The sequence below is a fragment of the Myotis myotis genome, unplaced genomic scaffold (assembly GCF_014108235.1).
Source record: "Myotis myotis isolate mMyoMyo1 unplaced genomic scaffold, mMyoMyo1.p scaffold_m19_p_6, whole genome shotgun sequence".
NCBI lineage: Eukaryota > Metazoa > Chordata > Mammalia > Chiroptera > Vespertilionidae > Myotis > Myotis myotis.
Window position 1 is genome coordinate 90,766,648 of NW_023416368.1, and position 21,955 is coordinate 90,788,602.

Genomic DNA, 21,955 nt, shown 5'->3' on the forward strand with positions numbered 1-21,955 from the left:
TGGCTCTCTGTTCAATGTCTGTCTGTCTCCCCACTAGGCCAGAGGGCCCACGAGAGCAGGCACTATGTCTGTGGTCCTTTAGTTTCTTTTTATATTAGTTTTTATTTTAAACTGATTTCAGAGAGGACGGGAGAGGGAGAGATAGACACATCAATGATGAGAGAGAATCATAGATCAGCCACTTCCTGCACATACCTTACTGGGATTGAGCCCATAACTGACCAGGAATTGAACTGTGACCTTCTGGTTCATAGGTCAATGCTCAACCACCGAGCCGCACCGGCCAGCCTGTGTGTTCCTTTTGTATTCTCAACCAGGCCCCGGCAAAAAAGAAGTGCTGCAAATAGTGTCTGGATGGATGTTGTCTCTACTGAGAACTTGTTGTATGTTGGCCTCTGTGCTAGGAGTTGGGGACACATACATGAAGAAGGCAGGCCCCTGCCATGAAGTGCTCAGTCTGTGGTGGAGGCAGACACTTATGCAAGTACTTGTAATGTGGTAAAAGATGGAGGTGACTACCTATGATTTTTAAAAAAATTCTCACCTGAGGATATGTTTTATTGATTTTAGAGAGAAAGAGAGTGAGAGAGAAAACATCAAAGGGAGAAAGAAACATCAATTGGTTGCCTCCCATACACACCTGGGTCAAACCCACAACCTAGGTATATGCCCTGACCTGGAATCAAACCCTAAACCGTTTGGTGTTTGGGATGACACTCCAACCAACTGAACCACCCGGCCAGGGCCTACCTATGTTTTGAACCTAAAGGAAGGGCCCTTGGCTATGCCACGGAGTCTGAAGACACCAGTATCTAGGCTCACTGAGGCCAAAAATTAACTTCTAAGAGCAACCCATGTTATAAAAGCCAAGTTCCATTTCCTTGGAAATTCATAAGCGATGAAGCCTACAGTTCCCTAGAATTTTACAAAATTTACAAAAAACACATCTGTAACTATGGCTGGAAGCATCCAAGGACTCAGAGTGGAAAGGCTGTGACAAAATAGAGATTCGAAACAGGGCTCTGGAAGCAAGCGGAGGCCACAGCTCGTGAATTAAGGTGGGCGGAGAAGTGGGCAGCAACCTGGGACTGCAGTTAGATCAGGCAGCATTTGTTTGATGATTGTGAGGATCATGATGATGGTGGTGATGATGGTGGTGATGATGATGATGGTAATGGTATACTGATGGTGGTGGTGATGATGGTGGTGGTAATAATGGTGGTGATGATGGTGGTAATGGTATAATGATGGTGGTGGTGATGATGGTGGTGGTGATGATGATGGTGATGATAATGGTGATGATGACGATGGTAATGGTATAATAATGATGGTGGTGATGATGGTGGTGGTGATGATGATGGTGATGATAATGGTGATGATGACGATGGTAATGGTATAATAATGATGGTGGTGATGATGGTGGTGGTAATAATGGTGGTGATGATGATGGTAATGATATAATGATGGTGGTGGTGCTGATAATGATGGTAATGATATAATGATGGTGATGGTGCTGATGATGATGGTAATGATATAATGATGGTGGTGATGATGAGGATGACAGTGAGGATGATGATGGTGGTGATGAGGATGTCTAATATTTGAGCACTTACTCTGTGCTGGATTCTGTCCTATACACATTGCTTCTATTAAATCATTTAATCATCACAACAACCCAATAAAATGAGGAAACTGGAGATGAAAGATTAAATAACTGGCCCAATGGTAGGTATTATTTTCATTATTATTATATTATTTTGTTGATCCTCACTAGAGGATATTTTCTCCATTGATTTTCAGGGAGTGGAAGGGAAGGGGAGATACAGAAAGAGAGAGAAACATCGATGTGAGAGAGACACATCAATTGGTTGCCCCCACATGTGTTCCAAACAGGGCTGGGGATCGAGTCTGCCACTGAGGTACATGCCCTTGACTGGAATCGAACCCGAGACCCTTCAGTGCGCCGGTCGACACTCTGTCCACTGAGCCAAACCGGCTAGGGCTTTTTAGTATTAGTTCTTACATGTCATCACCTCTTTGCTAGTGTAAGTTATCTTTGGGATTATACCATTTTCTCCACTTGAGATGAGCTCCTAGAGAACAGAAACGATTACCATAAGTGATTGTGGAAGAAGTAAATTCTCCAGTGCACCATGCAGACCACATACTAACTCAACGAGTGTTTGTGGATTGCTAGACTATCGAGGAAATATTAACACAAGAGCTTAGCATGCGTTAGACTCCAACTAACATCTGGTTAGTCTCCTTCTGGCCTAACGGATGTAAACTTACGTGGCTTTCTCAGACACCGGGGGCTGAGGCCCAGAGAGCAGCGCCCGCTTTCCTGCAGCATGCATATTCATGGACACCAGACAGAGCACTGAGCTGGGGAAACCAGTACTTATCACCCTTATTTTCTGCACCACCCAGTTCTGAGGTGGGTTGGGCAGGGCAGGAGGTGTCAATGGAAGGCACTGGCTGCGGCACGGCCAGTGGGGTCCGAGGCTCCCGCCTTCTCTTGTTGACCTAGGTTTAACCTGCATCCCGATCCCCAGCTTTTGCTTATTCCTGGGCTCTGGACTGTACCCTGGATTGCTCCCCACCTCCACCGTGGCCCTGCTCTTCCTTCTTGTACAAGCCCTGGCCGCAGGTGACTACAGGGAGCCAGGTATGGACTCTGGATCCACAAACACCTCTGCAGGTTGCAATCACATTTTTAAGGGCCAAAAGAAGAGACTAGGAGACAGCAGTGTTTTTTGCATGTTGTAAAGGTTAGCATTGTTTCACAAAGTTTTATTTCAGCTTTATTTGTCTGGCATACACTGTCACATGTATTTCTGATTGGGCATTGCAAGCAAAAGGGTTTTAAAGCTCTAGAGCAGTGATTTTCAACCTTTTCATCTCATGGTACACATAAACTACTAAAATTCTGCGGCACACAAAAATTATTATCTTTCTTGCCAATCAGACAAAAAAGTATAAATTTTGATTCATTCACACTGGACGGCTATTGTTGTATTGGCGGTTGTCACTTTTTTACTTAATAATCTAAGGCCGTGGTCGGCAAACTGCGGCTCGCAAGCCACATGCGGCTCTTTGACCCCTTGAGTGTGGCTCTTCCACAAAATACCACGTGCGGGCGCGCGTACAGTGCGATTGAAACTTCGTGGCCCATGTGCAGAAGTGGGTTTTTGGCCTGGGCAGGTCTATTTTGAAGAAGTACTGTTGATATTTGGCTCTGTTAACTAATGAGTTTGCTGACCACTGATCTAAGGGAAAAGAGGTCAGTGCTCCTGACTAAATAGTCAGGTATCGCATGTTTTAAGAATTCTTGCAGTACACCGGTTGAAAATCGCTGTTCTAGAGCTTCCCTGTCCAATGCAGTAGCACTTGGACTGTGGCCAGTGCAGACTGAGATGTACTGTGAGTGTACATAACACCCTGGATTTCAAGGAGTTGGTACACAAAATGTGAATTATTTCATTAATAGCATTTATATTGATTTCATGTTGAAATAAAAATATTTCATATTTTCTAGGTAAAGAAAATATATTATTAAAATTAATTTCACCTGCTTCTTTTTGTTAATATTTTTATTGATTTTTTTTTTTTTTGAGAGAGAGAAAGAGGAAGGGAGAGGGAGAGAGAAAGATCAATGTGGGAGCAAAACATCAATCAGCTGCCTCCAGCACTGAGGATTGAGCCTGCAACCCAGGCATGTGCCCTGACTGAGAATCAAACTGACAACTTTTTTGATGGATGGGACGATGCCCAACTAACTGAGCCACCCTGGCCAGGGCTCTCCCGCTTTTTGTTTGTTTGTTTGTTTACTTATTTTACGTGGCTACTAGAAAACTTAAAATTATGTCTAGAAAATGTTAAATAGGTAAATGGCTTGCATAATATTTCTATTGGACAATGCAAGTCTTGAATGTGTAAACTTCTTTACCATGTTAGTTCAGCTGACCCTACTTGTGCAACCGGAACTCATTCATTCATCCATTCATTCATTCTTGATAAAATTAGTATTCCTGGAGCACTACAAGCTGGGCACAGACTCGGCACCAAGGACACAGAGATAAAAGACAGAGGCCCTCCCTTCACACCGCACTCAGTCCCGGGGGTTGGCGGATGCATAGACAGACGGCCGGAATGGAATGCGGTCTGAGTGCCGGGGGTCCTGCACCACAAGGCGCAGTGCCTGACTCTGACCTGACATCCACCCTGGTGAGAAGCACAAGTTTCAGAGAATCACAGGAGGCTGGAGTCAGACAGAACCTCAGACATAAATCCAGAAAAAACTGAGGCCCAGAAGGCCACTCAAAGGCACTGTGCAAGCAGGGGCAGGGCTGGGACTGGGACTCTCAGTGGTCACCCTCTCACTGCCTTCACTTGGGTGTGGTCACTGCTCTGCCAGCCAGAGCCAGGACTGCGGGACTGACCCCATCTGCTCTGTGACCTGACACTGAATGTGGACTTTTCTCTTTCTGCCCATCAGAGTGGACCCCACCCAGTGTGGCAACAGATAGTAAATCATCCAATGGTTCTTTCGTGCATTGTAAATGTCAAACATCTCATTCTCCCAGAGTTCTGCAGGCCCTTGGAAGCCTCTGGCTGCTCTGGGCAGTGCAGTAATTAGGTCAAACAGCACATACCCAGGAGACATGGGATGTTTATGTTACCCAGTGCTTGTTTATTCCTCAAAACGAGCTTGGTCTCTGCCCTGTTGGCCTTGGGAGAGCACAAACCATCACATCAGTCAACCAGAAAAATGCTCTGTCCTAAATATTCGAGATTTAAGGGAAGCCCATACCAGGAAGGACGAGGACTGTCGCACGGCCTGACAGGTACACTGTCATTAAAGTCCACCCTAGACCCCAGACTTCAGTGCACGCCCAGGAAGTCTGCAGAGATCGGAGAGTGACGGTAGAGAGGTCTTCTGAAAGTGAGCAGGACTTCTTGCAAAGGAAAGGCCCAAATCTGAGTAAGACTCTACCATTAACTCCATTAAGTCTCAGATGACCTTGGGCTGTTCTCCAGAGCCTCAAATTCCTCATTGTTTGGAGTAGACAGCCTGAGCTCCCCTCCAGCAATGCTGCCTCACAGCCAGGACTCTCTCCAGTCCCTGCTATTATTTCCATCTCGGGGCTGGGATCTATGACCTCACTGCATTCCTCTCTGTGGGGCAATGGCCCTATGTCTTATAGCTTGGAAACATCCTTTCCCCTCAGGACAGGACACCGCACACCTCCTCCCTGCCCTTTCTCCCTCCTCCCCCCTCCCCATTCTCCCTCCTCCCGGGCCCTCCAGCCAGGTGCACTGCAGACGCCCTGCTGGTCAGCACTGAGGGCTGCTTTCCCTGCTCAGTCCACAGTTCCCAGGAGAGGCTGGGCACTCACTGGGCTGCAGTGTCTGGGTGAAGGGCCTCCTTCTGAAGACCCAGGGTTCGCACAGGTCAGTGGCCTTCATGGGCTGGGCGGGAAGGGATGCTCTGTTGTCATGTCACATCCACAACATTGCTCTCAGCTTGAAAGTCCCTTGTGTTTTGTTCTTTGCTCAAACAGAACATTTGTTCAGGACACTTAATAAAAACCAGGCCCCTTCTCCTTAGCATCCCATGACATCGGAGAGAGGTATCATATTCCCAGTGTCTGGAGCAGGGAGGTTTGCGGGGCTGTGCCGGAGTGGAAGAGTAAGAGGACATCGGGGGTTCCTTTGTGCCCGGGGTGGTCCACAGCCTGAGGAACCCCGAGGCCCTCTCCTGGAGGACCCTCCCAAGATTTCCAGTTGCTCAGCGGGGCAGTGGGAGCCCTGGGTTAAGGGGTTGGGAGACCCCCATTACTCATTGACGGCTAATATGTTGTCTCATGTCCCTTCTTTGGGTCTCAGCTTCCAAATCCGGGACATGGGGACTCAGTTTCCCTAAGGCCCTTCCAGCTCTGACTACCCAGGGAGAGGCCTGAGAGTCTCTAAGAGAAGCAGCTGCTGCGGGCAGGAGGAGACACAAGGAGAGCCTGGGAAGCCCCTGCAGCCAGCCGTGCTGGGCTCCTCTGCCATGGTCCCCGTGGAGAGAGCCCACCGCATGTCCTCCCACTCCTTACCTTGCCCCAGCCGGGAGCCAGTGACGGCCTCTTTGGCACTTCCAAAGCCCAGCTCTCGGCAGACAACGCTGGCAGACACCAGGTCCCACTTGTCATCACAGATGGTACCCCATTCGCCATTCTTGAGCACCTCCACGCGGCCCTCCCCGATGTTGGCACCACCTCTCAACCGCACCAGGGGCTGCTGAAGAGACACACGATTCTGATGAGTGCGGAGGCTGATGCACGTTCAGTGGGCAGGCACTGCCCACCTCCTTCCTTCCCTTCCCAACTGCCCAGCCCAAGCCCAGGCACTGGGGCCAGGAGCTAAAACTGTTCTAGGTGTGTGTGTGTGTGTGTGTGTGTGTGTGGCCGGGACACTCACTCTGAAGGTCGGCTCTGCTTGGCAGTCTCTTATGGCGCTTTAGTCCTGGGCTACTGGGGAGCCCACCGGGACCCTCATCAGCTCGTCCCCCAACCCATGCCTGGCTCCAGGACCTTGCCACCAGCCCTTCCCTCCACCCCCTCATCCAGAACCTCAAGCTTTAGAGCTACAGAAAGAAGCTCCTACCCCCAAGTCTACAGACCCCAGATGGATGTCATTCCACCCGACTGTAACAGAGCCCTGTAAAAGCAGGGCCCTGCCTGGCCACCGCTCTCAGGCCTGACCACACTCAAGTCCAATGGGCCCCACTCTTCGGAAGATGCAGATAGGGTGGGCGGTTACAGATTAAACACTCCTGACGCTCACTGGCAGCCTGGAAGCCTGATCACCTATGGGGTCTGCTTCATTGCGTAGGAGTCAGAGCCACTCTCCACCAGCGTCGTGACCCACTGGACCACACCTTAGGAGATGGGAGCCGGGTCACCTGACTCCATCTGCCCACACACCCTGGTCTGCAACAGCTTCTGTGCATGCTTGGGTGTGCATGCGTGTGTGTACATGTGTGTTGGGGTGGGGACTCCGAAGGCTTCGGGGCTCTGTTGACTCTCATTTGATTCAACACAGAGGGAGCAAGGGGTGACTGCACAGCTGTTCCATCAGCCCGGGGCTCCCTTCACCCCCATCCCTACCCCTCCGATGGCCCAGCCAAAGCAGGCCTGTTTGGAGTGGTGTTTTTTAATATATTTTTTCAAAAATTGATTTTAGAAAGAGAGTAAGAAAGAGGAAGAGAGAGAGAGAGAAAGAGAGAGAGAGAGAGAGAGAGAGAGAGAGAGAGAGAGAGGAACATTGATGTGAGAGCTGACCATCAATTGACTGCCTCCTGCATCCCCCTTACTTGGGCATGTTCCCTGACCCAGAATTGAGCCAGCAACCTTTTGGTGCACAGGATGATGCCCAACCCACTGAGCCACACAGGCCAGGGCTGGAGGTGGAGGTTTTGAAACATTCACATATACACCAGCCACCTTGAGGGCCCAGGGATCAGACAAAACCCTGTGTCTCCATCCTCCAGCCGAGGTTCCCACTCGGTCACATCTCTCTCCCCGACTAACTGCGCCTCACGCTGCCATGGCAGGGTGGGGTGCTGTGACAGCACCCAGTTCTACAGCTCTCAGGGGCTGCTCGGACCCTGCCACTAGGGGGAGACAAAAAACGGGACGGGGTGGGTGCAAAATGCCCACTGGCTTCAGGAGCTCTAATTGTAGCAAAACAGTAACACTGCTGGCTCCAGCCCGTTCCCTGCGGCCTATGACCCTCGCTTCTCCCACCTCCCTGCCCAGCTGTCTGGCTGGATGCCAGCCCCTTCCCAGGGAGCGGGCCATCCCTGACCCATGCTCAGTGGAGGCAGAGCGCCAGCAGCCTCTCCGCAGCCTGCAGTGGCCAGGCCGAGTCAGCCTGGAGGGAAGAGGGGAACCAAGGGAAAATGTGATGTAAGGCTCCCTTGCCTTTTTGCTTTTTTAATTGGTTTGGTATGAACTTGATTCATCTGCTTTAAACCGCATAGTAAGAGGAATTTCCAAGCAGTAGGACCTGGGATCGGACACATGAGGAAAGCTCAGAGGCTCCGGCTGAGGCCACACAAAGGATGTGGCCATGAAATCACATGTGGGGGGGGAGGGGGGTAGACGGGGGGGGGGGGCGGGGCTCGGGCACTGTCCAGGTGTCGCAGGGCTGCACACCTGTGTGGTCAGGTTTGTACACTTTGGAGGCCCCTGGGGGCCCTCTGGTTGATGCTGGGCGGCAACACTCACTTCACCCCTTTCCTTGAAGGCCTCTTCTTTTATCCAAACACTCCACCCCCAGTGTGGGAGGGGCCCCAGTGTGGGCAGGACCTTAGTATGCTTTATTATCTTCTGTCCTGTTTTCCCTTTCGGGGTGGATATGTTGTTACCCCCTTTCCCAAAGCAGGTCATTGATGTTGGTGGGGAGGGGCAATTGGAGAGGGTGGAGGAAGAGACAGGGGGGCAAGGAGAGGGGAAAGGGGAGGGAATGAAGCTGCCTCGGTCAACAAACCCACCAGGTTTGGGAGGGTCTGCTCTGGCCCCACTGCCTGGATACACCACCTGCCCCCATTATGACCTTTCCCCCTCCTCCTACCTCTGCCGTGGTCAGAGCTGGCTTGTAGTTCACCTCTGTCCAGCCACCTAATTCCTAAGTTCCAAGGTTTTATCTGGCACAGGGACTCATTCCCTAATAAGTGCTCAGTGCTCGCTTCCACCTCTCCCTCTCCCCTTGCATGTGCGATTTCCCACCCACTATTCCCACCCCCGGTCCCCATGAACATGCAGGTCCCAGGGACCCATAGGAAAAAAGAAGAGCAGGAACAAGGAAAGTTTCTCCCTGATTCTCGAGGGAAATAGAAGTGCACTCTCTCTTCTTCAGGGAAGCGCCAAGCCTGCCCTGTTTGGGATAGTTCTCTTGTCCCAGGAAACCAGTCTGTTGAAATGGGATGTTCATTTATACTAATACTAGCGGCCTGGTGCACAAAATTCGTGCAGGGGGTGGGGGGGGTGTTCCTCAGCCTGGCCTGCACCCTCTCCAATCTGGGACCCCTTGGGGGGATCAGGCCTAAACCGGCAGTCGGACATCCCTCTTGAAATCCAGGACCACTGGCTCCTAACTGCTCACCTGCCTGCCTGCCAGATTGCCCCTAACCACTCTGCTTGCTGGCCTGCTCACCCCCAACTGCCCCCTCCGTCGGCCTGCTGGCCCCCAACTGCCCTTCCCTCCTGGCCTGATCACCCCTAACCGCCTCTGCCTCAGCCCCACCACCATGGCTTTGTCCAGAAGGAAGTCCGGAAGGTCTCCCGGTCTAATTAGCATATTACCCTTTTATTAGTACAAGAGCTACCCAGGAGGACTGTTGATAATTCTGAGAACCACTGTCCTTCCCCACTTTCATCTCTGAACACACTCACACACGCATGCACACACATGTACACGCACACACACTCACAGGTGCTGGTACACAAACATACATATGGTAATGGCAGGTTTTCATTTCCTATCTTTGTGAGAGCTTTTTAAAATTTTAATCCTTTCTGTTGCAAAATAAACCAAAATATGCTTGGAAACCTTTGTAGCTCATGCCACGTGCTTCCGAGGGTTGTAGCGCATTTCCAAAAGCCCTAGAGCATTTTGTCCTGCAGGGGCTGTGCAGAAGCACCGTGTGGGTAACCAGGCACTCTGCTCGCCTGGTATCTGTCTCACAGCGGGGACTGGGTCTCAGAGTGGGACGGCGATGGTGGAAGGGGTGGTAATGATTGGGGGCAGAGGCCCAGCTGCCTGTCACACCTGGAAGTGGCTGTCGGTGAGGCCGGCCATGACCTCTAGAAAGTGGGTCTGAGTTGGGGCTGGCTCTCCTCACTCTCTCCTGGGGATCCCTGTCTGTTCCCTTAACCGCCACCACCACCCCCAACACCCAGGCACCCCATGGCCAGACTCCTGCCCCATCCTTACCTCTGGCTTGTAGGCTTTCCGGAATCTCGAAGGTCCCTCGGGGCTGAAGACCTGGCCAGGCACGCAGCTCACCACTGCTGGCAGCCCGTTCTCACAGGTGACGTTCTTCACGGGGTCCCGCGTCACCTGTGGGCCCAGCTTGCAGCTGGAGATGTGGGCCTCCGTGCCCGTGCAGTCCATGGAGAACCGCCAGTAGCGCGGCTTCTTTCGGGCCGCAAACATTCTGCAGAGGGCAGGACGGGGCAGGTGACCGGGGGTCCTGGCACCCACCCCTCATTCCTTCTGCACCCGGGCATTGGGCACCTGCCCCGGGCCAGCCGCTGTGCTGGCTACTGGGAACTCGCTGGGGGTACCGGTGGGCATGGTCTCTGCTCCCGGAGCTCAGCCGGCTTCATGGAAGGGGATCCGCACAGCGCGTCTGCGAGCGTCCCGCACGCCGGCCCTGCACTGGGCACGGGGGGAAGGACCTGGGAAGGGACATGGCCGCCTGCAGGCAGCTAGGAGACTAGGGACTGACTCAGTGTAGTAAGATGATACCAAAGCCTATAAACACAAAATGCAAAAAGGGATCTAAAAGAGGCAAGACCCGTCAGGGTACATACCTAGGTTGTGGGTTCAGTCCCCGGTCAGGGCATGTACAGGGGTACAGGGGCAACCAATCTCTCTCTCTCTCTCTCTCTCTCTCTCTCTCTCTCTCTCTCTCTCTCTCTCTCTCTCTGAATTTGTAAGATAAATACATAAAGCTGTATTGCCCAGATAATTCCAACATTTGTTGTCGTCCCCTGCGTTTATTTCCCTTTGTCAATGAGCAGTACAGCTTGATTATTAAGCTCTCTCCTGACGATATACAAGATCCCAAACGATGCAAATCCAATGAGGACAGTCTAGAGTTATGCCATCTGCTGAACTGAAGTACAGTTTGCTTGATAAAAATATTATAATGGTGATGAAACTCAGCCACAGACCTCATCAACCCTTCACCCGGGACCAGAGAGGCTGCTTGTCTCCGCACCTCGTCCAAGCAGGCTCTTACCTGCAGCACCTTTTCCTGGAAGGCAGAGGAGGGAGTCCAAGCTTTTTCTAAAACAGTAGCTATCAATGAGCAATGAACTGGTTACCAGACAGGGTACTGTGCCCAGTTTCCCCATCTTCAAGTTAAAGTAGCATTAGAATCCACTCGATAAGACCATTAGGAAAATTAAATGAGTTAATACTTGGAAAGCCCTGAGCACCGGTGTCCAACACATTGAAAGGGCTACGTATGTGTTTGTAAGATAAGTAAATAAGACTGTACTGGGTAAAGCGGAAAAGAAGAGAGGAGAGAAGGGTGGCTGCAGTGACAAGGGACAACTTCACAGAGGGTAGGGTTGAACTGGGCTTAAATAATGGCGGGATTTGTGAAGGCGGAGGGCCGAGAGGACCCCTGTCCTCTCACACTGCCCTAGCGCAGCGGGGTCTGTGTGCTCGTCCCAGCTTGCCAGAGTCCAGGGAGATGGCAGAGGGCCAGACTGCATCGGTGCTGGCTGCTTAGAGGGGCCCCGGGCAGCCTGGCCCCCGGGCAGCCTGGCCCCCGGGGGGGGGGGGGGAACAGAGCGAGGTCCCGTCCCTGCGGGTCCGGCAGGCCTGCGAGTTCCTGCTTTGTCTCAAAGTGGATGGGATGTGAACACAGAGGGAGGAAAAACCCTATGGCCACCACCCATATCTTTCCTTAACCAAAAATTGAGACTTGTAACAATTCTAGTATGCTTGTGGGTGCAATGGCACGGAATCTTTGAAACCAGGACTGTTCAGGAAAATTCTGGATGTGTGCTCAGCGGAGCTGCAGCCACCCAGGGGGACTGTTGATAATTCCAGGAACCTCTGCCCCTCCCCACTTCCTGCAGGCCCTGCACTTGGAGCCTCAGCCTCCAGCGTGTTCCCCATGACACCCCCACATCAGGAAAGAGAGCACGCTCGGGGGTCAGCTGCACGAGGATTGGTCAGCTCCAGCGGCTTGGAGAATCCTTGCTCTCAGCTTTCAGGAAACACCAGCTCTGCCAGGAACAGACGTGCTGAACGCTGCCGCCTCCCCAGGCAGCCCAGCCTCCCTCTTACGTCAGCTCACAGTAATGCACCCTGACCCTCCACAGGCTCCCATCGGGCGGCACCCACCCCTCCCTCATGATTCACCCCAGACAGGCCCCAGGGGGCGCAGAGGAGCGCTGGGGAGGATGGGTGGGCAGCCCACTCCAGGCCCAGGGATTGGAGAGGGACTGGAGTTAGGGGCGAGCCATTGGCAGGGATGGGAAGCCGGCTTGAGAAAGAACTGTCCATTCTATGGCTGGACTGATTCAATTAAAAATAAAAAGTCATGCTGGCTCCCTCCCAGCCAAGGGGAACCCTGCTTTCCCAGGAGTTCTGCCAGCTGTTGAGCACGTTGGTTCCAATTACACACTTTGGAAGTAGGTGTGAATGAAAAGGGCCACATACTAAACCTGACAGGCTCAGGGGAGGCCTGCAATCTACTATAAAGTAACCATACAGCCCGAAATTAACTTTCTAGCTAAAAGCAGGTCATGGAAGGTAGTCATTTCCTAGGCCAGTATCTTCCCTGACAAAGGTCAATCTTTACCTTAACGAGCCTGTCTATTGTCTTTGCATCTACCTTAACACACCTTTGGAATGTCGGGGGTAAACCCCCCTTCCACCCCCAGACTCCTCAACCACCCACCAGAGCAGAGACCACAAATCCCCTCATTGTTATTGTTATTGTTATTGCACTAGTGTTGACTGCTACCTGTCCTGTACCCACCTGTAAAAGAAGTGTGTCTGTTCCTTATACTTTTTATCCAATCCTACAGATTCCTCCCTCCTTTGAATTCTCCAACCTAAAAGCCCTAAAAGCTGATCGTGGAGGGCAGTCACATCCTGTCCCTGTGTCCCTGACAAAGGCCAATCTTTACCTAAGTGAGCCAGTCTATTGTCTTTGTGCATCTAAGACAGCCGTGGGCAAACTACAGCCCGTTTGAAATGAATAAAACTAAAAAAAAAAAAAAAGACTGTACCCTTTTATGTAATGATGTTTACTTTGAATTTATATTAGTTCACACAGACACTCCATCCATGCTTTTGTTCCGGCCCTCAGGTCCAGTTTAAGAACCCATTGTGGCCCTCGAGTCAAAAAGTTTGCCCACCCCTGATCTAAGATAACAGACCCTTAGACTATCAGCGGTCACCTCCTTTCCAGACCCCTCAGGGCACATCTGCTGGCCAGAGTGTGAGACCACAGAACCCCTCATTATTACCTTGTTGCCCAGATACTATCTCTATGTGCTGGAAACATGAGTTGTTAACTATCCTGTACCCACAATGTAAAAGCACTTGGCTCTTCATTGCATCCAATGTCAAAGATTCCCCTGCTTTGCTTTCTCCAGCTTCCGTAATCTACCACCAACGGATTTCATGTGACCCTCCTTACATCTTCCCCTTTTATTCTAATGTATAAAATAAGCTGTAAGACTGCCATTCTACAGAGCATTTTCTCAACCCGTTGAGATTTTGCTTCCTGGCAAATGTCATCAGTTTGGCTCAAATAAACCCATTAAAATTCTCCACGGGTTTGGATGTTTCTGACATTAATACTTTGAATTCCTTCCTCTACCTGAAACGAAAGGAGGCTGGCATTTCAGCCAACCAGCCAAGCAGAGCCCTTCCACTCTCCCAGATGCAGTGCTAGACGCAGAATTCCTGCTTGTGTCAAAAATTGGTATCAATAGTGGGATCCTGCTTTCAGGCGAAAAAGAAAAAAAACACAATACAAAATGCTCCTGCCCCTGGGATGGGCCCTGAGGCTACGAAGCCCCCAGAGGCCAGAGCAGAAAGCTCACAGCAAAGCAGCCCATGTTGGGGAGCCCTGGACTCCATCTTGAGTGAGTCTTTGGGTGCAGAGGCCTCTGGGGACATGTGGGTACCTTCCTGGGTGCCTCTGACTTGGAGGACGGGGTGGCTGGCAGAGGCTGAGGAAGAGCTGCAGTCCGGCCTTGGGGAGACTCTGAGTGGCCACCAGACTGCAGGTCTGCGGAGGGAGCCAGGGTGGAGAGCCTTGGCCGGCCCTGGTGAGGCTCCAAGGCTGCCAAGCCCCTTAGGGGCCTGATGCATGCAGAGAGATCACTAACACCATCCCAGACGCAATTACTTTGAAAACAATTTCCTTCCTAGAGTGGAAGGCTCCCCTGGGAAGCCGCTTCCCCTGGCCGGCTAGGAAGGGCCAAGGGAAATGGGAAAGATGTGAATGGCCTCGGATTCAGGGACCATGCGGGGGGTGACCCTCTCTCTGGCTCCCAGGCTTCTGTTCTCCTCAGCTTCTGAGCAGGCTCACAGACACCCCACCCTCAAGCCAGCCCTGCTCCAGCTCTGACATAACAGCAAGGCCCGTGGTGGGAGCCGGGGCTGAGTGGCCAGAGCTGGAGCAGGTCTGCAGTTGGAGGCAGCAATGTGGCAAGCACTCCCGAGTAGCCCTGTGGACTCTGGCAGAAGAGGGCTCTGTGACCCCCAAATCCACTGTCCTCAGGCCTGGGTCTCTCATCGTGCAGACGGAGGGCTTGGACCCGGTGACCTCTGAGGCTGGAGGTCCAAGGGAGGAGCTGGTTTGCAGCAGCCTGAGCCCCAAATACCACCCGCCAGCACCCGGATGCTCCCAGCCTTGAAGCGCTCTTCTGCCCTCATTTGAAAGAGCAAAGGCACAGACTCAGGGGTGGGAGGTTCAGGGAGGCAGGTTTAAAACCAGCACGTGAGAGACTCCGCTGCCGACATAGATCTGAGCTCCCTCCTCAAAATCAGGAAAAGGACTCTGGACCGGCCACAGTTGGGGAGATGGCTTTCAAATGCCTTTGAACAGGCACATGCTGCCGGCCTCAGGAACCCCGTCCTGCCCTGGGCAGGGCTGATGGCAGCCTTCCCAGGCCCGGCACTGGACTCAGACCAGTTGTCAGCTGGGGCACTGTGGGGCAGCCAGATGGGAGCTGGTTGGGGTGGGGGGTAGGGGTGGGTGGGGTTTGCTTTTCTTGGCTCCAATGGTAGGAAAAGCTGAGAAGGTGTCTCCAGGGAGGAAGTTGCCCAGCTGGCAGGAATTCTCCAAAGTATTCAGAGGACGGGAACCCCACTGCAAACAGGAAAGTCTGGGCCACATCTGAGGGTGTCTGGGGTGGGGATCACCACCAGGCTCACCCCTAGAGGGGCGGTGAGCCTGCCCAGCGGAGCCGCTCAGCCACCAGCACTCAGCCTCATGGTGGGCTGGGGACTCTGACCCAAAACGGCCAAGCCAAGCCCAGGACCTGCAGTCTGCCCTGACCCCGGGGATCTGGAGGGGGCGCTGGATCTGGGTCCCACGTCTCCTGACTTCCTCTGGCTTGAAAGGAAAGAGTTCGGACCCCGTCGCTGGAGATGGGGGCTTGGATCTTAGATCTGCCACTTTCCTCCCTGACTTCCTTTCCTCGACTGTAAAATCAACCCCTAATTCCCGGCGCTGTGAGGATCAATGGCTAAGAACAGGCCGGGCTCACGGTCAGCCCTCAGTAAACCAGTCACCGTAAGAGGAGACAGGAAGGCCCACTCCCACCCAGGACCCGCCCCCCCGCTTGTCACGGGCTGAAACCCTTCACCGGGAGAACTACTCGAAGTCCTGTTATTATCGCCGCCTTTCCCTGTGGGAGATATTAACTTTGGAAACCGTAACTAAATTATAAGGTTTCACTGGGATTGGTGTAACTGATCGAATTTCCTAACAGTTTCTGCGAGTTCCAGATTTTTCAAACTAATCATTTACTGAGGGCAAGTAAACATTTCTTAAGTTGATGCTGTCCTGGTTTGGCCCCGGTGGTCACGGACCTGGCTGTCGGCACTGACACCCCCACCAGCCCCCCCCCCGCCCCCCCCCCCACCTCTGCATCCACAGGAGTGTGAGCTCCCCAGCGGCCAGGCCTGCATTGACAGCCGCTGGCGGAGCCCCTCTGCTCAGCGCCCACTGCAGGAGCCTTCTCTTCACAAAGCGGCAACCCCCCCAGGAAACAGTGCTTTGGGGGGGCCTCTTACTTGTACACTTTGGTGTTGTACGTCTTCTCCCCAGGGAAGCCGAACATGCCGCAGACCACGCGGGAGTTCTTGGCCGTCCAGTGCTTGTCACAGATCTGCTTCCAGGCCTTGCCCTCCTTCACCTCCACGTAGCCCTCCGTCACGGGGGTACGCTTGCGGTAGGCGGAGAGGATGGCTCGGATCCGGATGTCCTCCACCTGGATGTTCAGGTTCTGGGAAGGAGGAGGCACCGAAGGACATGGTTACCTTCCTGGCCCCGTGTGGAGAGGGGTTTTGGCTAGCCTCCTCCAACCCCGGGCCCTGCAGGGGCCACGGGCACTGCCCAAGAGCACACAGCACAAGGCCGTGGTGATAAAGCGTCATGCATGGGAGGCAGTGCGACTGCAGTGACCCAAGGAGAGGGAGCAGGGGCGACCTGGGCCATCAGGAGACTAGGAGGGCCCAGCAGCCTCTCCCACGTCCCACCACAAAGCCTGGAGAGGGAGGCAGCAGCCCTCCTGCAGGCTTTTGAGCTACAGCAGAAGAGAGAACGTGCTCTTTGAATTTTCACGTTCTACATTATAACTAATTTGGATTTTGTATTTACTCTAAAGCATATGTGTGCATGCATGTGTGTGACTGTGTGTGTGCGGGACTGTGTGTGATTCTATGTGTGTGTGTGTGTGTGTGTGTGTGTGTGTGTGTGTATCTTTTCTAAGACTAAAGTTTCAGGCAGAGGAGCCTCAGCTACCCTGAGGCTGATGGTGCCACCTTGCAAACCACCCAGTCAGTATCTGGGGTCGACATTTCTAAGTGAGAACATCCCAGGAGAGTAGGGGTAGGGCTTGGAGAGAAGCATGGAGGGGAGTGTGTGCAGGGACCCAGGCCTGCTTAGTGGGGGACACGCCCTGGGGACCAGGAGGTAACGGTGGACACTGTCTGTGGCAGGAAAGGGAACGATTCTGAACGCGTGGAGGCCTTTGGAAAGGCCCGACTCACCCCCAGCCCCACCCGTCATTCCGAGACAGTGAGTGAGAGAGGCGGGTCCCGGTGGAGGAGGTAGAGGAGGCTCAGTGGGGGGCAGACTCCTGCCTCACCACAGCTGGGTGGGCTCTCCTCCCCACTCCCCGACACTGAGCAGCAATGTCCCTGCCCCACGCCTCCTCCCGGGTCACAGGGATTCGGTAGAAGGACAGGGGCGTGGAGAGGCCACGCTGGGTGAGAGGAACGGGGGCTGCCCCGGAGTTTATGCTTTTCCGAGGCTCACCCAATCTCCCTCAAACACCGTGCTCCCTGCTAACCTCTCACTTCCAGCCCCTCCTCTCTGCCCCTGCCGCTGCACATGGAGCCACCACCAGCTCTGCAAGGCTCCCTGCTGAGCCCCTACCTCCATCTCCCCCTCCATCCATCGGCCACAGGCCAGCCACCAGAAAGCTCTTTGTAATCTTGTCCCTTGACCGTCCGCTCATGTCCATGTAGCAATGCCCAATTACTTAGAGAGGTGCCACGGCCCGACATGACTGATTCTGCCTCCCCTCCAGCCGCCCCCTGTCCCCAGCCCCACATGTACACTCGGATCCAACGAAATGAAAACTGATAACAGCTACTGCGCGTGAGCCCCACAGTGAGGCTCCACGTGCCTTCCCTCGTGTCGTCCTCACACTGCAGAACGAGGTGCGTTAGAGCTGCTGCCCTCCCATGATCCAGAGGAGAAAGCTGGTTGGCTCCAACTGCCTCCCCAGGACCACCTAGAGGCAGGGCGCCCAAGGCATGTGGTCAGGAGCTCTCTGACCTGGGCTGTGGGGAAGAGGTGGGGCCGGGCTTGGCAGGGGGGAACCCAGAGACTCGAGCCACATGCCAGCAGAGGTGCAAATGCAAATGAACCACAAGGTTGAACAGGGCCATTATTTGGGTGCCCAGGCATCCGTGTCTCCTCACCACTGGCTTCAGGGTGCAAAGCCAGGCCCTGCCCACCAGTCCTGCTGGGCGGCGAAAGTATGTGGCCGGCGGTGAGGGCATTTGGCCCTGGTTCCTCTCCACGTGGAGTGCAAGGAAGGCCGCCAGTGGCAAGATGATGTTGGCCAGCTTGGATCCCAGATTCTTTACAGCTTCCATTCAGGCCACAGGACCCGTGCCACCAAGACACGTGGACAGAGGCGAGCCAAGAAAGGGCCTGACTGAGGTCTAAACCAGCCGCGGGCCCGGCCCCTCCTGCCTCTCCCCACCTCGGAAGCCAGGCTGGAATTCCAGCCAGCGATGCGTAATGCCCAGAAGGAAAGTTACCGCTGTAACATCAGCTCTGTGGCTTCACAGGGCCGGCAAACCCCAAAGACTTTATTACATTCACAGATCCTCCCTTCTCACCCCACCCCACAGCCCCACCAGGTGTGAAATGTGGACGTCAGCACCCCAGCTACAGCAGGAGAAGGAAGGCCTGGGCGGGGGGAGCTCAGCAGACCCCTGTACCCTTGTCCTGATGGAGAACAGCATCCCCTTAGCAGAAGTATGACTGGTGGGGGAAGCCAGGCAGGCTCTAGGATGTGGAAAATAAGGCTTGGAGAGCCCTGGCGGGCATGGCTCAGTGGTTAGAGGGTCAGCCTATGCTCCATAGGGTTGTGGGTTCGATTCCCATCAATTCCCGCCCCTGGTCAGGGCATGTGTGAGAGGCAACAGATGGATGTGTCTTTCTCACATCGATGTCTCTCTCCCTCTCTCTCTCTTCCCTCACTTCCACTCTCTCTAAAAATCAATGGAGCCCTAGCCGGTTTGGCTCAGTGGATAGAGTGTTAGCCTGTGGACTGAAGGGTCCCGGGTTTGATTCTGGTCAGGGCACATGCCCAGGTTGCAGGCTCCATCCCCAGCGGGGGGCGTGCAATCAATGGTTCTCGCTTATCATTGACGTTTCTATCGCTTTCTCCCTCTCCCTTCCTCTCTGAAATCAATAAAAATAAATGGAAAAAATATCCTTACTCCACCCGCCCCCCCCCCCCAAAAAAAAGGCTTGGAAAAGTGAAAGTGCTAGAACAGGTGTCACTGTCCTTGTTATTTCACCAGCTCACCTGTGTGTCATGGTGTGTGTGATGGCGTGTGTGATGGCATGTATGTCTCTGTGTGTCTGTTTGTATCCATGCATCCGTACACATCTCTGAGGGATGGGCCTTTGTGTGTGTGTCTGAGCGTGACCAAGTGTATGCTCAGGGCTGTGCGTCTGTGCGTTGTGTGGGTCTCTGTGTGTGTGGAGCATGTGTCTATTTGTGTGCATATGTGGTGGAGGACAGGTCCAGAGGGACTTGTTTCCTCCAAAGCCTTAAAAGAGCAGCCCGCGCAGGTTTATAATCATCGTTCCTTTAAAATGGGATGCCTTTCATTCACTCTCCATGGAACCAACTCCTTCTGGCTCTGTTGGGCTCAAATCCACCCCATTCATTCATCATTCATTCAACAAAAATACGGTCTCTCCCCTTGATGGACCCTGCCAGGCTTCCTCCCAACCACAAAGCCTGCCTCTTCTCTGAATAATAATGACCACAGGAACCCTTGTTTATCAAACACCAACCAAGTCATTACAGGTCAAGCTCCTGCTCAGAACTTCTCATCCATCCCTCGCTCAATTCCCAGGACAACGTATGAGAAGGCTAATGGCGTACCACACCACAGGGGAAGAACGAGAACATTTGTCCGGCTTTTGCAACTTCGCCAAGTTCACACAGCCAATCAGTGGGTAAACAAGGGTGCAAACAGCTCTGACTCCAAACGTGTGCTCTAGGCTCCCAGCTACTGGTCTCTGAGTGGTCCTGGTCCCCTACCCATACCCTGTCCACTGCCTGGTGTTGAGCTGACCCACACGGGGTAGGGCCTGGGGCTCAGGCTCTGGGTGGTCCTTTAGGGCCCGCCCAGTGCTGCGCACGTGTAGTCTGCCCTGCACCCACCCAGAGAAGCTGCGAGCCAGACCCGAGTGCGTACATTTGAGGGCAGAGCTGCCTCCCAGCTGCTCTTGGCTGGGATGGGGCGACGGGGAAACCCTGCGCGGCTCGAATTCAGTGCTCACTCCTGGTTACCGAGCTCACAAGTCCACTCAGAGACCCGTGCAGGAAAACACACAGACACACATCACTTCCCTGCTTATGTCACTGCTGTGGAATCCCTTCCATAACCACAAATGCTAGGATTTTCCCCCCAGAAGTTCGACTCCAAAGAGAAGAAAAGCTTTGAAACACTAAAACATACACATTTTTCTTGTCTAACTAAGGGCTCTCTAGACTTGCTAGTCTTATATTAAGGGCAATAGCTCAGAAGCTGGGAACGCATTTGGCACATTTTAAAATTCAAATTAAGATCTGAATTCTATCCCTCTTGCCAGAGACAGAAGTTCACCAAGCCCTCTTTTTTCCTCTAATACATTTTTATTGATTTCAGAGAGAAAGTGAGAGGGAGAGACAGAAACATCAATGATGAGAGAGAATCATTGATTGGCTGCCTCTTGCACGCCCCCCACTGGAGATCGAGCTCACAACCCTGGCATGTGCCCTTGACTGGAATCAAACCTGGGACCCTTCAGTCCGCAGGCCTGTTCACTGAGCCAAACCTGCTGTAGGGCACACCGAGCCCCCTTAAAGGCTTTCCTCCAGGGAATCCACAGGACCTTCTGTATTTGTCCTTCTCAGAGCTCATCACCCCCCTGGGAGTGATTATGGAAAAGCAAGTTGCGGCAAGCCCAGGCCGCCTGCTCCCACAGTGGGCTGGCCAGGAGCTCGGACCCCAGGCCCATGCCTGACTGATATTTCACACTTGCAGCTTCTGTGAATGGCTTTCAAATTCCACAATGTTGCCAATGAGGAAAAACAACTAGTTTTGAAAGTTTAGTTGGAGACTGCATCAGAGAAAAATACAGGGGGAGGCAAGGCAAAAATGCAAGCAAGCCTACAATGATTTCAATCTATCACAGCCTTCCCGTGACTCCCAGGACTTGGGCTCCCGGTCAGGAGCCTCCCCGATCTTCCTATCTCATTCCCTCTCTTCCCTTTTTCCAGCCAACAAGCTTCTCCCACTGCCATGCCAACGTCACTCTTTGAAGCCCAGGGAGGCACGTCTGCAAGGACGAGGTCTTTGCCAAGGACCCTCCTTCCCTCTGCTGTAGAAGTCATAATTTACCATCAGCCCAGCCTTCCCACCCGAGACCTCCTCCTTGGAGTGGTGTTGGGGCGGGAGGACCAAGGTGGACATACACCAGTCCTCCATCATCCCAACTAGAATGCACGACTGGTTAGTTCTACACAACCTCTGCTAGCTTAGCAAGCCCCTTCCCTCTGCTGCTAACGGGTTCTGCATCTTGCTCTCATAGTCCGAAGCTTTCCTTATTCAGCTCTTTTAAAAAACGACCTTCTGGGTAGAGACCCCTTTTCCCAACTGCCACATGGCACCGTCCTTAGCACCTCAAACCAAACACTTCCAGGATGGCCCCAGTCCTCTCTGCTTTCACTGCGGAGGCTCCGCCCATCCACCTGGCAGACTGGAGCCTCAGGTGCCTTCTGCACGCTCTCTCCTCCTCACTCTTACAGCCCATTCTGCCCAGCAAGCCTTTTCCATCATCCCACCGCCTTTCCACCCGCACTTCTGTTTCCCAGTCAGTGGTGTAATGTGAATCCTGCAGGTAGAAGGGCATTATAATTCAGTAATCAAATTATATGGAGCCCTGGCTGGTTTGGCTCAGTGCATAGAGCTTCAGCTTGTGGACTGAAGAGTCCTGGGGTCGATTCCAGTCGGGCCCCTCCCCTTTTTCCAGCCAGTTATCTCGAAGGACTTTCCAAGGTCACTCTTTGAACTCCTGCAATTCTCTCTTCTCTATCAGAATCCTACTGATCCTCAAGGACAATTTCATTCGTTCATTCAAAAAATATTTGTTGCACCCTGGCCTGTGTGGCTC

General features: G+C 53.1%; 1 protein-coding gene across 2 annotated transcripts in view; it reads right to left on the reverse strand.

The window, feature by feature from the left end:
• LOXL2 (lysyl oxidase like 2) overlaps positions 1-21,955 on the reverse strand; it is a 96,909-nt gene that overhangs the window by 22,337 nt on the left and 52,617 nt on the right. The window contains exons 4-6 of one of the 2 annotated variants that reach the window (XM_036314240.1): positions 16,054-16,265; positions 9,985-10,207; positions 6,102-6,282 (exon numbers count right to left, since the gene is read on the reverse strand). In XM_036314240.1, the coding sequence (XP_036170133.1) occupies positions 6,102-6,282; positions 9,985-10,207; positions 16,054-16,265 (616 nt within the window). Of the gene's footprint in view, positions 1-6,101; positions 6,286-9,984; positions 10,208-16,053; positions 16,266-21,955 lie in introns of both variants that reach the window. The other variant, XM_036314239.1, reaches the window with a different exon arrangement.